Source organism: Aptenodytes patagonicus, chromosome 10, assembly GCF_965638725.1.
Source record: "Aptenodytes patagonicus chromosome 10, bAptPat1.pri.cur, whole genome shotgun sequence".
Classification (NCBI taxonomy): domain Eukaryota; kingdom Metazoa; phylum Chordata; class Aves; order Sphenisciformes; family Spheniscidae; genus Aptenodytes; species Aptenodytes patagonicus.
Window position 1 is genome coordinate 22,662,881 of NC_134958.1, and position 16,478 is coordinate 22,679,358.

Here is a 16,478-nt window from a genome sequence, read left to right on the forward strand (position 1 = left end):
TTCCTCTGCAAGGGGGGGGGGTCTCCCTGTAATGGGGGCTACTCTTTAACAGGGGCTCCCCACGATCCAGGGGCTGCCTGCAATGGGGGCTCCCCTTAAGGGGGGCTCCCCCCTAATGGGGACTGCCTGCAATGGGGGCTCCTCCTTAATGGGGGCTCCATACAATGGGGGGCTCCCCTTAATGGGGGCTCCTCCCTAATGGGGGCTCCGTACAATGGGGGCTCCCCTTAATGGGGGCTCCTCCCTAATGGGGGCTCCGTACAATGGGGGCTCCCCTTAAGGGGGGTTCCTCCCTAATGGGGACTGCCTGCAATGGGGGCTCCTCCCTAATGGGGGCTCCATACAATGGGGGGCTCCCCTTAATGGGGGCTCCTCCCTAATGGGGGCTCCGTACAATGGGGGGCTCCCCTTAATGGGGCTTCCCCCCAGCGTAGGCTCCCGATACGGCTGCTCCTCCGTAACGGGGGGCCTGCTGCAACGGGGACCCTTCCATAACAGGGTCTCCCCGCTGCGGGGGTTCCCCGTAACGGGGGGAGGGGGGGGGATTGCCCCGTACCGAGGGTCCCAGGTCCGAGCGCGCCGGGCAGAGCGGGGCAGAGCCCCGACCAGCTCAGCGCACATGTGGCGGGCTGGGCTGGGCTGTCCCATCCCGTCCCGTCCTGTCCCCTCCTCCGGCCGGCCCACACGCACACTCAGCCCTCCTCCTCCTCCTCCTCCTCCTCCTCCTCCTCCTCCCACTTCCTCCGCACAATGCAGGCTGCCGGCCGAGCGGGGCAGCGGCGGCAGGCTCCCCCCCGCCGCCGAGCCCCCCGCCCGGCCCCGTAGAGATGCTCCGGGGGAGGCACCGCGCCGCCGCCGCCGCAGGTGAGTGCGGGGCCGGATCCGGCCCCCGCTGCGCCCCGGGCTTGGGGGAGGACAGCGGGTACGTGCCGGAGCCGGAGGGATGCGGGGCGGCAGCCGGGGTTCCGTCCCCCGCCGAGCCCGGCGGGTGGCGGGGGGGGGGGGCGCCGGGGCCCCCTGGCCCTCTGCCTCGCCCCGTACCCCGCTTGCCTTTGAGCTCCCCTCGGAGGGTAACGCTGCCGGCCGGGGGTGCACCCCGCAGGAGGGTTTCCCCCCCCCCCGCTTCCCTGTGCCCTGTACTAACGTCTTCCTCCCGATCATCTGTTTCTCGTTGAGCGATGCAGGGGAAAAACGGGCTTCAGGCTCCCGTTCCAGGGTTTTTACCCATTTATGGACACTTTAGATCACGCGGCTGATGCACGACGTGTCCGCGGGGGCCGGAGGCGCGTCCGGCTCCCCCCGCGAGCGCACAAACCCCGCCGCGGGTTATTTTGGCGGTGGTCGCTCCCGGCGTCGCCTTCGCGCAGATGCTCGGGGCTGTGGCCGCGCGGAGGGGACGGAACGACGGACGGCGGCCACCCGGCCCTGGCCGGCTCCGCGCCCCGCGGGCGGGCGAGGAGCGCGGGGTGCCGCGATGCTGCCGTGCCCGGGGTCTGCGAGCACGGGGCGGGGGGGGGGGGGGGGGGGTCTGTGTGTGTGTGTGGGGGGGGACCCTGCCTGACCGCGGCCGACCTGGGGGGGTGACACTGACGGGCCGGGGTTGGATCGGTGCCTTCGTACCTCTGTATCGGCGGGGTTTTAATCCCCTCAACATTCAGAGGTCGTTCCGGAGGCGGTCGCTCTGCCCCTCTGGTGGCTGCTGCGTGCTTAATTAAGTTGGTTTTTTTTTTTATAAAAGTGAATATTGCTGGGGCTTTTTCAGGGATAACAACCTAATTTGCAAGACAAGCAATGGCTTGCTGCGTGTGTTCGGTGAGGATACTGTCTTAAAAAGCAGCTGGCTTGGTCCGGGTGAAAGCTCCGGCTGGGCTTTTGCCTACCTGGGAAAAGCTTGGGAGCTGCAAACTTTTTTGAAGAGGGATAAGGTATGAAATGAGGGAGCTGGGACCGCGGAGGCCTCTTGTTTGCTCCCCCAAAGGACCTCAGCTGGGGGAGCCTTGCCGGCGATCGCATCCAAGCCCGCCGGAGCGATGGGAAAGGTGACCTCCTCAGCAGGGACCCAAGGTCCCTGCGATTGTGAAACCGGTATTGCAGCCAGACGGGAAACCGCCTTCTTACCCGGGGAGAAGTCCACCCGCTTCGGGGTGACACGGGGAAAGCCCCCTCCGTTAGCAGCCCTCTGCCGCAGGACCCCGGGGGGGGTGTCTCGGTGGGGGCTGCGGGATGGCCAGGGATGCCCAGCGCCGGCGGGCTTAGGAGATTTGGGGTTTTATTTCTTGATAGCTGCTTCCTGCGGGCTGGCTGGGAGTTGGCGGCTGTTTCTTCGCATCACGTGGCGATGGAGGAGGCGGGAGGCTGCGATGAGAGGCTCCCGCTTATTACTGCCGCGTTAGGGCATCGCATCCTGGGGAGGAAATGCCGGGGAGCCGTGTGCTGCTCCTGACCGCCCCAGCGATAACAGACACGGCTGCGCTTGTTTGGAGCTGTCGGAGCAAAAAAAGAGACGTCTGAGCCAACCCCGGCAGCCTCGGCATGCCAAGGAGCCCCGGCGGAGGGGGCACGGGAGCCCTCCCGTGCCCTTTCCACATCTGAAATGCAGCAGATAAAGCTGGCTGTGGCCCGCGAGTGCTTATCGGGCAGGTTTCGCCTGCACGCAGCGGGGCGGCACGTGCTCCTTTTCATTTGGTTTTACTTTTTTCCCTCCCGGCCAAATGGCCCCTTCTGGGAAAAACCCCTGCGAAGAAGAGGGAGGGGAAAACAAAAAAATAAAAAAAAAAAAGAGGAATAAATCGGTTGTGTTTAATCCGCCCACTGCTTTCCCCAGCCGTGGAGTTTCAGTATTGCAAGCGCTGGCTGCACGTGTTAGCGTTCACCCAGGCGTGTCCCCCCCCGGGTGCCCCTCTCTTCCCCACGGACCCTGGCCCCGGCGGCTCTCCCGCGGCCGGGGGGAAGGAAGGAGGACATCGCCGCGCCGGCTGCAAGGGGATAGTCCCGGAGGGGAAGGGCTGATGGCGACAGCAAATGCAGAGCTGTTTTCTTGGGTCTCAAATGGCGCAGGTGTAGGGACGGCACCGGCCGGGGCAAAGCCCCAGTGTCCTTCATGGAAAGAGGGAGCCCATTAATGCGCTCACCCTAATGAGGTTAATGAGCTCATCCCCTATCAGACATCAGAGAATCCACGTGGCTGGCTCGAGCCACCGCTGTGGGATGACTTGCTCTGTACTGCATCCCTCCAGCGAGGCTGGAAGTCGGAGCTGGCTGCCCGCTTTCCCACTGAATCGATGGGAAGGGGTTGGGGTGTTCCCGAGGGGAAAGGTCTCCTTGTAATAAAGGCCTTTTCCTTCCTCCCCCCCCTCAAGAGGGGTCTCCACTGCTGCGGTTGCAGGCGATTTGGGAATGGGGCGATTGCATCGGCGCTGCCGATGTGCCCGGCGGCATAACCCGGTCCCGCGGTGACGGCAGAGCCGGTTGCACAACGTCCCCGACGTTGCGGCTTTTGTAGATCGACGCATTACGGGGAAAGGGGAAAAAGCAGCGGGGAAATGTTGGAAGTCACAAGATCCCGGGTTTCTGTCCCAGCTTGTCCACCCCGAGCTCCGTCACCGCGTGGAAGGGATCCCACGCCTGCATTTCCCTCCCACGCAGCATCTCCTGGGGAGACGGATTTAAACAGCACCCTCCCGGGAGATCCCTCTCAGGCCGCTGGTGGGTGGGGAGAGCGGTCGGCTGGAAAGGAAAAGAACCCAGTTTGGGACCCCCCGCCCGGCCGGCCGAGGCCCCTTCCCGCTTCACATCCTCCCAATCTGGGTGTAAGGAAAGCCCGTGGCTCGGTTTGGGTTTTTTTTTTTGGGGGGGGGGGGGGGGACGTGGCAACGTGCAGCCGACTTCTCCTCCTGGGCACGGGCCCCCAAAATATCTTGGCCGGCATGTGGTGATGGGGGAGCCTGCAGCAACGCCCCCGGGCCGGGGCGATGAGGGACCAGTGCTGGTCGACCTCCTGCCTCGGGCCAGGGTCTCGTGTGGAAAGCAGGGGGTTTGGGGGCTTTTGGGGGTTTTCTCCAATCTTCTTCAATTTGAGGGGAGCATTTTCCGTGGATCTAAGTGATGGCAAATTTAATTGGTACTGGATGTCGTGGAAATACCCTGAGGCTCCCGAGGATAAAGCTGTTGGAAATGATGCCGTCGCCCCACGACCCCTTTCTTTGGGGAGCTGCTTCTGAGGGTGCAGGCGGGGAGATGAGCTTCCTTCTCGACCGCAGGGAAGCGTCGCTCCTCCGAAAAGGTTTTCAGAGGAGCCCAGGGAAGCAGCATCCTCCCTGGAAAGCCAGAAATTGTTGACGTTTGGAGAAGAAACCCAACCCGAAGGAACGGCAGAGGGGCGCAGCCCGCTCGGTCATGCCAGAGCTGCTGTTTTGGGGAAAACCGCTGGGTTTGAGCTGGGGCTGGGGAGAGGCAGGTCTGCGCGGGGCCGTCCCCTGGTCCCCCCCAGGCCGGGCTGGACGTGCTGGGGGGGGGGGGGGCAGAGCCGCAGCTGGGCAGTGGCACCCGCACTCGCGGCTGGGTGGCCGGTGGACCTGTGACCCCTGTTTCCCCCTGTAAGTGGTCTGGCAGGGCCCTGCCTGCAGGGCAAGGAGCGCTGGCAGGGTGTAGCGTGTGGTTTGCCAGGGCGGGCTGTGTGCAGCTCGGCTCTGGACTCCAGCTGCGCTGCAGAGCAGAGCCACCGCGCTCCGGTCCCTTATCTACCCTCGCAAGTCTCCCCAGTTATCTGCTCCGTTTCCCCTTCTGTGGACAAGGCTTATCTTATCTTCACGCTCTCTTCCTCCGTTTCCTTCTTTGCTTCTCTGCTAACTCTTGCCACAAAAAGAAAAAAAAAACACAGGGGGGTGAAGAACAGAGACGAGATCCTACTGCAGTAAGTCCATCCGTGGGCTTGGGGGATGCAGGGCCACGCTTGGGAGATGCCAGGTGATGTTTGGCCATGCTGGGAGGACACTGGGTGATGTTTGGCCATGCTTGGGAGATGCCAGGTGATGTTTGGCCATGCTGGGAGGACGTTGGGTGATGTTTGGCCATGCTTGGGAGATGCCGGGTGATGTTTGGCCACGCTGGGAGGACGTTGGGTGATGTTTGGCCATGCTTGGGAGATGCTGGGTGATGTTTGGCCATGCTTGGGAGATGCCGGGTGATGTTTGGCCATGCTGGGAGGACGTTGGGTGATGTTTGGCCATGCTTGGGAGATGCCAGGTGATGTTTGGCCACGCTGGGAGGACGCTGGGTGATGTTTGGCCATGCTGGGAGGACATTGGGTGATGTTTGGCCATGCTTGGGAGATGCCAGGTGATGTTTGGCCATGCTGGGAGGACACTGGGTGATGTTTGGCCATGCTTGGGAGATGCCAGGTGATGTTTGGCCATGCTGGGAGGATGCTGGGTGATGTTCGGCCATGCTTGGGAGATGCCGGGTGATGTTTGGCCATGCTGGGAGGACACTGGGTGATGTTTGGCCATGCTTGGGAGATGCCAGGTGATGTTTGGCCATGCTGGGAGGATGCTGGGTGATGTTTGGCCATGCTTGGGAGATGCCGGGTGATGTTTGGCCATGCTGGGAGGACGTTGGGTGATGTTTGGCCATGCTTGGGAGATGCCGGGTGATGTTTGGCCATGCTGGGAGGACGTTGGGTGATGTTTGGCCATGCTTGGGAGATGCCGGGTGATGTTTGGCCATGCTGGGAGGACGCTGGGTGATGTTCGGCCATGCTTGGGAGATGCTGGGTGTTGTTCGGCCATGCTGGAAGGATGCTGGGTCATGGTCCAGCGATGCTCAGGCGGGTCCCGGGGCTTGCTTGGGTGATGTACACGATGCTTAGGTGACAGGCGATGCGGAGGGGATACTGGGGTGATGCTCTAGTGATGCTCTTGGGGCTCAGAGTGATGCTCAGGTGTCTCAGTGGGATGCTCAGGAGATGCTGGGCAGTACTGGGGGGGATGCTGGGTGATGCCAGGAGATACTGGGGGGATACTTGCGATGCTCGGGGGATGCGGGGCGATGCCCGGGAATGCTGGGCGATGCTGGGACGGTCTGCCAGCTCCACCTGCTGGCATGCACCGCCTGACACTGTGGGCCAGCACTCGCAGCAGCAGCCCAAAACCGGGAGACCATAAGGGAGAGGGTCCCCCCGAGCTGCAGGCTGCTGCGTTGGGGGAAAAGCCTCAAATTAGCTTGAAGGGTGTAATTGGTGGGGAATTTTGGGCAGTCTGTGTTTGTGGCTCGCCGCAGTCTGCTGGCTCTTCACCTGAGCCGACCTGGCTTTGCTCCCCGCTCCCTGCAACAGACGCTCATTGAGGCTTTGAAACCAAAGCGGCGAGAGCTTTTCAGGGCTTTTCCAAGGAGGCGGATGGAGAACCACTCGGCCGGCCTGCCAGGATCCCCCCCCCCACCGGCTTCTTGCTCTCACCCTGGCTCGTGCAGGGCCGTCCCAGCCAGCACCGAGGGAGGGGAGCGCCTGACCGGATCCCCAGCTTCGACGCCAAGGATCAAACATTGCTTCTCAGCTGGGATGGGGTTGGGTTTTTTTAGGATCTCTGCCAGGTGCCGGGAGGATGGGAGAAGGGAAGCAAGTCCCCGTTGCCCTTGGCAGAGGCTGACTGCGAGGCGAGTAGGGCTTTCCACGGCTCCCCTCCTCTCCTTTAGCCTTCCAGTGCGATGTGATCAAGCATCGCAAATGAATAAGGAAAAGCCGCACGTGAAAACCGACATGCTTTCTCTGGTCAACATGTGAGCAAGCTGACTTTTGGGGAGCTCCTGGTGGAGCCTGTCACCCCGTGCTGTTCCACCGCGGGCTGAGTGCTTGCCATAGGGACTTGCTTTGCTCATGATTTATTTTCTCTCTCCTGTTCAGGAAGGCCAGCTCACCTCTCCCGTCGCACGCCCCAGTTGGGACACCGGCAGCAACGTATAAATGGCTTCAAAACGGCACTTGGAGTCTCTGGACCCTGTGATTTTCAACAAGCTACCTCGGCTGGAGACGGAGCCCACCGCCGGCTTCCCCAACGGCCTCTGCAAATCCAGCCCTGTGCCCAACCCTGGCTCCGAAAACCATTTCAACTACAAGGGCTCCTACTTCGCCTGCCCGCTGCAAAGCCCCGATGGCCCCGAGCAGCCCCTGGTGCGCTGGAGCCCATCGGCCGCCTACCTGCACTATGGCACCGGTGCCGGCAGCCAGCCCACGCCGGCGGAGGGGTCGCTGGTGAGCTGCCTGCTGTACCGACCCGAGAGCCTGGGGACCGGGCTGCAGCCCCCGGGCGCCGAAAAGGGCAAGGACAGCCTGATGCGGGAGCTGCTGATGGCGAGGGAGAAGTGGACCAGCCCGCCGCCGGCTCCGGGGCACCCCTTCCCGGTGAAGAAGCCGGTGGCGGTGAACAAGGCGGCCCCCCTGGCCGTCCCCAAGCCGGTGTACAGAGCCCCGGCGTGCTTCGTGGACCCCAGGATGGCCCTGCCGCTGGGACCCCAGGCAGAGAGCCTGCAGCAGAGACCGGGGGATGCAGACTGGGCTCTGCCTGCCGCCGCCCCCACCAGCCACCCTCTCCGCCCCGGCGAGCCCCGCAGCGGCACCGGGCTGCACAAGAGGGGTCCCCACTCCGACCCTAGCCTCCCGCCGCTGCACCCCAGCCTGGCGCTGCCCGCCAAGGAGAAGGTGGGCTCCCCCATCGCCTTCTCCCCCTACTACGCCGCCTTTGAGAAATACAGGGCCCCCCCTGGTAGCCCCTTCCTGGAAGCCAGCTGCCCCGCGGCCCACAGCCAGAGGAAGGTGCCTGAGGTCCCCAGCCTCAGCCCGGACCCCTGGCTCAATCTCCAGCCGCCCACTGCCAGCCCGGCGTACCGGGAGAGGCCACCATCGTGCTACCCGCACACCCACTACCCGCTGCCTCTCCATAAGGCTGCCCTCCTCTACCACCCCCCGGCTCCCTCTGTGGAGGCACAGCCCAGCACCCTGCCTGGCGCCTACAAAGGCTTCGGCTTTGCAGGAAGCGGGGAGCCCTTCCCTGGCACTTACCTTAAGCCCCAAGCCCCAAGGAGCTACTTTCCCGGCCCCTTGGACACCTATGTGCCAAGGGCAGCCGGTGCTGGTGTGGTGGCATCACCGCCTGCCAAGTCGGCGGCGCTGCCGAGGGATGCCGAGCCGCCGCAGCGAGCCGGCTACTTGCCGAGCCCCGGCTTTGCCTTCAGCCCCGGCGACACGGCCATATTCGGCACCTCCTTCGCTGGCACGGAGCCGGGCTGCCAGCAGCACCCGGCGGAAAGTCCCCGGCGGCGAGCGGCGGCAAGGCACAACAGCGCTTTCCAACCCGTCTGTGCCCCAGAGAAGGTGCCCGGGGGCTCCGGTGGGCTCACAGAGACCTTTCCCAAAGGTGAAGGGGGCTGGGTGAAACCCAGCCGGGGAGAGCAGGAGCCCCCCTACCCAGGGAGGAGGAGGGCCAGCCCAGCCCCCCAGGAGAGCCCCCGCGGGGGACCACCGGCTCCCATCATCGTAGGGAAGGGAGATACCTGCAAGGTCAAGGATACAGCCAAGGAGCTTGTCCCCCCTTCTGCGGCTGCCTCCCCCCCGGAGGGGCTGAAAGTCCCGAGGGACGGCGAGGTTTCTCCTTCCTCCCCACCCATGCCAGTGATCAACAACGTCTTCAGCCTGGCACCTTACCGAGACTACCTGGAGGGGACCGAGGGCTCAGCCCAGGTCCCCTTCTCCAAGGAGCATCTGCGGGGGAACACCCCACCCCGAATCGCAGGGAGCAGCTGCGAGCCCGCTGCCCTCGGAGACGTCTCGGTGATGTCCAGCCTGCTGCCCACGGGGACGGCGGCCGGCCGGGCGCTGAAGACAAGCAGCAGTGCGGTCCAGAGCCAAGGGGAAAACTGTTATGGAAGGGTCCCTGAAAAGCCAAAGCTTGTGCCCCAAGACCTGGGGTCTCAGAGGGGCAGCCCCGGCGGGGCAGGGAGCGGGGAGCCGGTCCCCGAGGATGTCGCGCTGGACCTCAGCTTGAAGAAGAGACTGGTGAAAGCTGGGGAGACCCAGGGACCTGTCGGACGCACGGAGGGGACGCCAGATGGGGAGGGTGCGGAGGAGGAGAAGGAGGGTCCAGAGGGGAAGACGAGGGTGGGAGAGGGGGCCAAGCCCCCGACACTGCCCTCGCTGCTTGGGGTGGGCTCTGGGGACAAGAGCAACTTCCAGAGCTCGGCCACCTTCATGTTCAAAAAATACAAGATCCTGCGCTCCCTCCCGCCCAGCACCGTGCCCCCCCGGCAGGCTGGTAGCCCCCGTGCCCCCCGGCCCAGCCCACCGCCACCAGCCCCCTCCGGCAGCATCCCCACACCACTGCCGCGGACCCCCTCCGCCTCCCCGCCGGCCAGCAGCCCCCCGACCCCGCAGCCCGGCCCCCAGCCCAGCACCTCCGCTCTGCGGGGGGCTCGCCTGGACCTGCAGCAGCCCCCGCTGCACGAAGCCCCCCGCGCGTCGGGAGAGGAGAGCATCTCGCTGCCCAGGCAGTGTGAGGCCCCTGCCCCGCAGACCTCCGCCGGTCAGTATTTCGCCACCCTGCACACCTCGCTCTGCGACATTATTTCATGCTCGGTGTCCAGGTCCTCCCCGGAGCTCCTGCGGGAGTGGTTGAAGAAGGCAGAGCCGGCGGAGGAGCTCGGAGAGATGCCCAAATCCCCCCCCAAGCCCAAGAACGGCTCCAAGATCCCCGAACCTCAGAAGCCCACCAAAGGCAAGGAGATCTGGCTGGCTTTCCAGGATGTGGCCGCTCTTCTCACCAACCTGCTCTCTCAGCTGGAGACCTTCATGTTCGCTCGCAAGTGTCCTTTCCCCCACGTAGTCCGGGCAGGGGCCGTCTTCATCCCCATCCACGTGGTGAAGGAGAAGCTCTTCCCCAAGCTCGCCGGAGCCTCCGTTGACCACGTGCTCCAGGAGCACAAGGTGGAGCTGCGCCCCACCACGCTCTCGGAGGAGAGGCACCTGAGGGACCTGGAGCTGAAGAGCTGCACGTCACGCATGCTGAAGCTCCTGGCGCTCAAGCAGCTCCCTGACATCTACCCGGACCTGCTGAACCTCCACTGGCACGACTCCATCAGGCAGCAGCTCGGTAGGTAGCCCCGGCATCTCCGGTGGAGGGCTGGTGACACCAGTGGGTCCCTGGGACCCTTCCAGGGAAGCTCCAGCCGCATCTGCCTCCCAGATGCTGCCGTTTGGTGGGAGCATCCATTGCTTGCGTGGTCCCTCAGCATCCTTGTCCTACCAAGGGTTCTGCGGAGCAGAATATTTAGCTTTTCTCCGTGGGTTGTGGAGAGAGAAAGCTTGAGCTGGGGGGGTGGTGGTGGAGCCGGGGGGGGTTGTCCCTGCCTGCCTGGGTGAGAAAAGTCATCCCGGGGATATCGAGGAGGTGTCGGTCACCTCCAGGCCACCTCTCCCCCTCCAAGGGCAGCGGGACCGGGTGGCTCAGGAACACGCTGGGAGCAGGGCAGCGTGCGCGCCGCATGCCGGACCTGCCACCCACGGCTGTCCCATCCCACCGGTGACGGTCCCACCACCCCTCCCTGTCTGGATGCCCTTTTGCCGCTGCTCGAGACCATTGCCAACAACTTTATTTCTTAACAGGTTCAAGCTCGCAGGCTGGCCAGCATCCCCCCAAATAGGTGACTCTTCTTGTGTGTGCGTTTATATGTATTTATAGGATTTGTACGTAGTTACGTGAAGGGGTGTGTGTATTTGTGTGTATTTGCCACGGGGACGGGGAGGGGGCTGGGGAGGAGCACACGAGTGGCTCCGCTGCCTGGGCTGGGCTGGAGGGGGGATTTGTGGCTGAGGGGGGCTTGTTCGGGATGGGGAGGTGAAGACCCTGCCGTCCCTAACCACTCTTTCCTCTCCCAGGTAGCCCTGATGTGCAGGCACTGAAAGCTGATGGCAAAGCGATAGCCACGGGTAGCACGAAGGAAAAGGAGGCGCTAAGGACCGTGTCAAGGGCAACAGCCGAGCCGCCCGCCCGCGAGGACGGGAAGGGGACGGTCCCCCTCGTCCCCAGAGCAGGGTCCCCTCCCGGCAGCGATGCGGATGCCGAGGGGAAGCAGGCGATCACCAGCAGACCTGCAGGGAGACGCTCGGCTCCCACCGGCGGGGAGCCTTGCACCCGAGGGTGGGGACAGCTCCTCCCGGGATGCCGGTGCCTGGAGGCCACCGGCACCGCAGGGACCCTCCGAGGACGATGCTCGGGGTGGAGAACAGCGGCAGGGACGCGCGACCCAGAGGTGCCCCAGGGGCCATGAGCAGGGATGGTTGGCGTGGTACCCTGGCCCCTTGCTGTCCCACTCCCACCTCCATCCACGACCGCCCAGGCTGCCGCCGGTGAACTGGGAGGGAATGGCTGGAGTCCCAGCGGAGCTGGGGGGCTGGAGCAGCGTTTGTACCCACAAAAGGAGCGTGGACATGGCCACGCCACCGTCCCCAGCCTCGGAGAAAGGCTGGCTACTGCAGGGATGATTTACCACGTCCCCTCCCCTCTCCTCTAACTCGTCTCTCCTGCTTTATACACCTTGTTCCCAAGAAACATCCCTTCCTCCTGGTTTTAAATCGTTATACAGAGACTTAACACAACAGTAAGGGTCAAGGGAATCGCAACTTCTGCAGTTACAGGACTGATTTTGTTGTTGTTTTAAATGAAGACATTTTAAAAATGTTACGAATTTACCTTTATAAGGAGCTGCTGCCTTCAGGTTATGTGGGTTTTTTTTTAAAAAAATATAGTAATTTATATTTGTCTTTTTATTTAAACTCACGGCTTCACCTGTTCACTGTGCTGGACCAAGGCGGCGGGAGCGATGCCGTTCGGGCTGAGAGTTTCAGTCCCGATCGTAGCTGAAAAAGGCTGCGAGAAAGATCTAAAGACTGTTAAAGAAAACCAAACCACTTGACAACACAGACCCCAGCTGTCCCGAACGAGAACGGGGGAGATGCACATTTGGGGATGACCTTGACGGAGACGGGGCGACCCTGACGTGACTGGAGGGGCAGGAGAGGGGAGCGATGCTGCGAGACCTTGGAAGGAGAGATTGCTTCCGTCCCGCGGGCACTGAAAGGTTGATGGGCATCCCGGGAGGGATCCCAGCAGCCGAGGACGGACGGACTCCCCCTCGCCCGGTCGGCAGCAGCGGTACACAGCAGAGGCCTTACAAACTCGATACTCAGGTGTTTTTCCAGCTGATGCAGGGCGTGGAGGAACAAAATGAGGATTATTATTATTTTTTATTTCACTACAGGAAATATTTATTTTAAACTAAGAAAACGGAGGGGGGGGAGGAAAAAAAAGCCCCACTCGCACTGTACCACAGACTCTTTTTTAGCTGAAAGGTGTGTTTGCCACCCGGGGAGGCAGCGGCCGCCGCTGCCGTGTGTCCTGCGGGCGCCTTTCTGGTTTCCCCCCGGGATGTGCTGGCCGTGCAGGGGACGGGGAAGGGGGGACTGCTGTTCTCCTCACTCTCCCTTGCCACGCTGGGTCTGTGCATAGCGTTGTAAAGTGATTCGGAAAGCAGTGTTTGTTAATAATATTGTAATTTTTTTTATATATATATATATATATATATAAGGTTGCAGGGAAGAAAGTTCCTTCACTTTATTTAATATTTTGTAAGAATATGAATTTTAAGAGGTGCCTCGCCTGATTAAAGGCTTTGGCTCGTTTTCAAACACGCCGTGCTTTGGTTTCTGCTGTCCCGAATCGGCACCCAGCACCTCCCAGCCGGCTGGGCGGACCAAACCCCGCTGGTGACGCGCTTGCAACAAGCCATGAGCGATGTGCCCAGCCCCTCCATCCCATCATCGGAGGGCTGGATTCAGCGTCCGACCCGCCGTTGGTTCCCCGGGGGTGCGGGGAGCCCCGTGGGTCACCCGTCGGTAAAGGAGCGCATCCCAGCGCCCGTGAGGGGTACGTCCCGAGCCCCCCGGGGTGACAGCCCGGGAGGACAGTGCTGGTGGAGGTGGCTGTGCATCAGAGACAGGGCAGGAGAGTCGTGGGGTGCAGAGGGGCTGACGCCAGTCCCCCGGTGCTCTTCTGCTCGCTGCTGGGGTGATGCACCCTGGGCTGATTCAGCGGGGACCCCCGAGACGCCCTAGCCCTAGTGAGCCCCCATCAGAAGCACGAAATCTGCCTGATCCCGAGAGCCAAACACCCCAAGGCACGTTTTTCAGACCAAATCACTCGAGCCCGGCAGGGGAACAGCACTGCCACCACCCGCTCCCTGCAAAATAAGACATTTTGAGGAGCATCCGTGGTGTTTGGGGGCTGGTGCTCGGGGAACAACCTGCCTGGAGAAACAGGCACGCGCGCTCCGTCCTCTGCCAAGGGCTTAATGAGGAGCGGAGGGAAGCTGGGACCCCTCCAGCAGGGAGGGAGCTTCACCTGGGGGAGCGCAAATTAGTTTGTGTGTTAACTGGGAGCAGCTGGAATGGAACCACCCCCCACCCCCCACCCCACCCCCCGGGAAATGAGATAAAAGTGCAGGGCTGGGCTGGGGGCTTGGTGCTCTCTTCTCCCTGGGTGCTGCCAGGTAAGGGGTGCTGGTGGGGTGAAGTCTTGCTCTCCCCAGTGAGGCTATCTGAGACAAGGTGGATGCTTCGGGCAGGGAATGTCTGAGCCCGAGGCTGGCTGCAGCCCTGCTCTGCACTGGGGGCCTCCCCAGCTCCTCCTGGGAGGTGCTGAGGCTTGGCATGAGCTTTCCTGAGCTGGTGAAGCTGCTCGGTGCTGCTGGAGACCAGGGAGATGTTTTGAGAAGGGGCCTCCTGTCCCCAGCTCTGGTGTGTGGGATGCTCTGGGGATGGGCCAGCCAGTGTCACTGGGGTGGGCTTGGGGAGGGGGGGAGCTTGAAGAGACCCGGCCTAAAGTTCCTGCTGTACCTCTCTGCAGCTGGGCTCTCCCCATGGCCTCTCCCAGGCAGAGCCGAGGGGTAGGACCACCGGACCCCACGGACATCGCTGCCCTACAGCTGAAAATGATGTTCTATGGTGAGAAGGAAGGGGCTGTGACCACGGCCCTGGGTCCTGCTGCCAGTGTGGCTGCTGCTGCCAGCAGGCTGTGGTGCAAAGCCTTCCTGGTGCTGGCCATCTGCCTGTCTGCCACTGCTCTCCCGTACAGCCTGGGGTCTCTGGCTGCTCCACCCCGGGCCCCCCTGGGCTCCCTGCCTCCTTCCCACGCTCGGCCGGGCTTGCCAGCCTCCCAGAGAGGGACAAGTGATGATCTGGTGGCAACACGTGGGGACCTGCTCAACTACCCAGTGATGCAGCAGCGTGGGAGGGCGCTGACGGGCTCTGTGGGCACCCCAGGCTGCTTCCTGGGGGTTGAAGGAGACATGACCCATGGGACAGATGCTGAGGGCTGGAGCCTGGGGACACCGACCACGGCCACTGCCTCTCCCTCGACAGCTCAGACCTTACCACAGTGGCACTCTGAATCCAGGCATGGGGAAGGGCTCAGGTTGGGCACAGCAGCGGCTGTGACGCTGACCCCTGCACCGTGGCTTGGCACAGGGGTGCCTGCTACCTCGGCTCGGCTCCTCCAGACCACCCGTGGCCCCAGCCTTGGCTCCCGGCACCACTTTGCTCTGGGAAACCTCCACGGCACAGGACCAGGCTCGCACAATCCAGCGTGGGTGCCTGCAGTGACCTCAGCCCATGGCCTCGGGCAGCCAGCGGGCACGGCAGAGCCCCAGAGCCCAGGGGGGAGGTCTGAGGGCACCCCTCGTGCTGAGGGTGAGCCAGCTGCTTGGGTCCCTGCTGCCTCCCCGGCACGGCGGCAGGCTCCCTCCCTGCCCACGGCTGTCTCTGGCCCCTCTGCAGCGGCTGCCTTGCTGGAGGTGGTGCCCACCCAGCTGGTCTCACCTGAAGGGGCTGCTGGGGGGGCTCGTGTCCCATCTGATGCCCCAGCACATGCGGGGTCAGCATGGACATTGATGGGTACTCCCTCACAGAGCCACAGCACAGCGGACCAGCCCAGAGGTGACCAGATGCCGGCCCTTGGGGCATCCCCTGACCATCGGACCATGCCCCACAGAGCAGACCTCAGCTTGGCTGCGAGCTCTAAGCCTCCTGCTGTGGTCACAGCCAGCGATTCGCCTTCTTGGGCCAGAGTTGTGACAGCAGCACAGGCTCCCAGCAGCGTGCCTGTGTCTGATCAATCTACAGCCAGTGGCTTCTCTGACGTCCAGCATGGAGCTTCAGTTGCCGGAGCCACAACGAGGAGCTTCAATGGGCAGAAGGAAGAAGTGAGACCAAGCCCCGGCCTGCCTGACCTTGGTACGGGCAAGGACCACGCCGCTGCTCCTCACCTGGTGCCCCTTCCAGGGGTGACTTCAGCTCTGCCAACAGAAAGGACGTCCAGCTCAACCGAAATGCATCCCGGCACTGTGTGGGTGCCCTCTGCCGTGACACCTGAGATGCTCTGGGACACACAGCCTACTGGCACCTTCCTGCATGGAGAAGCTGCTCTACTGGTGGATGCCGTCTTGGCCAAGGTCCCAGGAAATGGCTCTGGACTTCTGGCCACCGTCTTGGCATCACTTCCCAGTGCTGCGTTGGCTCGTGATGTCAACCACCCGCAAGTGCTGGCTCCCTTCCTTCCTACAGCGGAGTCTGGGGGACCTGCTGTCACCTCGGGGAAACTGAGTGATCTGTCTTCCCCCCCTGCACAGCAGGCTCTGCTGACATCCACTGAAGCCCACCCTTCCCCTGCTCAGACCAGAGCCCCCAGTGCTGCAGGCCCCACCGTGGCTGGGGTGAGCTCGGCAGCCCCTGATGCCATCCCAGACCCTGGAACAACCAAAGCCCCCTGCAAGGATGGAGCTGCTATGGTGGCTTCCCCCTCTCCGAGAGCTGCAGGTGTGACACATGGCTCCCCCCTGGGGTCACCTACCCAGAGGCCATCTCTACATCCAGATCCCTTCCTCACAACAGCATCCAAGGATGGACCTGCTGCAGGGCAACACCAGGCCATGGAGGTGGCAGAGATGAGTGTGCTGCCTGGACAGGTGGCTGTGGAAGAAGCTGGGCACAGTGAGCCCAGGACAGCATCGGTAGGACCCACCGCTGCTCCGGCAGGACCTCCAGGGCCCACCCATGCCAGCCCAGGCTCTGTGCCTCCTCCCAGCTCCAAGAACCCTGCTCCGGAGCATTGCTCTGAGGCTGTGCACCACACCGCCACCACGAGCTTGCCATCTCCATCCTACCTGCTGACTTCCACTGGAGCTGTGCTTGCAGCCAGCTCCCCGCTCAGCTCTCAGACCCTGGCTGCACCAGCAGGAGCGACCCTTGATGCTCGGTCCACGTCAGGTCACCCCGTCACCTCCCAGCACCCCTCCGCAGTCAGAGAGCATCTCCCTGCAGCTGCAGGAGAGGCCTTCACCCCAGCTAAGCTGATGACGATAGGCAAACCTGGCTTGCCGGG

At 63.1% G+C, this 16,478-nt stretch overlaps 1 protein-coding gene across 2 annotated transcripts; it reads left to right on the plus strand.

Annotated features, from left to right (window-relative positions):
* The first annotated feature begins 774 nt into the window (after positions 1–774).
* C10H15orf39 (chromosome 10 C15orf39 homolog) lies at positions 775–12,730 on the plus strand. Of its 2 annotated transcripts, XM_076348550.1 has the most exons (4): positions 775–864; positions 6,899–10,136; positions 10,649–10,686; positions 10,922–10,988. In XM_076348550.1, the coding sequence occupies exons 2-3, from the start codon at positions 6,959–6,961 to the stop codon at positions 10,684–10,686; spliced, it is 3,216 nt and encodes a 1,071-aa protein (XP_076204665.1). In that variant the 5' UTR covers positions 775–864; positions 6,899–6,958; the 3' UTR covers positions 10,922–10,988. The 2 variants fall into 2 exon arrangements, with proteins under 2 accessions (XP_076204665.1, XP_076204664.1); XM_076348549.1 differs by lacking the exon at positions 10,649–10,686 and having other exon boundaries at positions 10,922–12,730.
* Positions 12,731–16,478: the final 3,748 nt, after the last annotated feature.

Bases quoted from the DNA above. Each gene is read 5' to 3' on its own strand.
- C10H15orf39 (XM_076348549.1), top strand. From the start codon at position 6,959: ATGGCTTCAAAACGGCACTTGGAGTCTCTGGACCCTGTGATTTTCAAC. The intron at 10,137-10,921 runs GTAGGTAGCCCC...TTCCTCTCCCAG, and splicing joins CTCCATCAGGCAGCAGCTCG to GTAGCCCTGATGTGCAGGCA.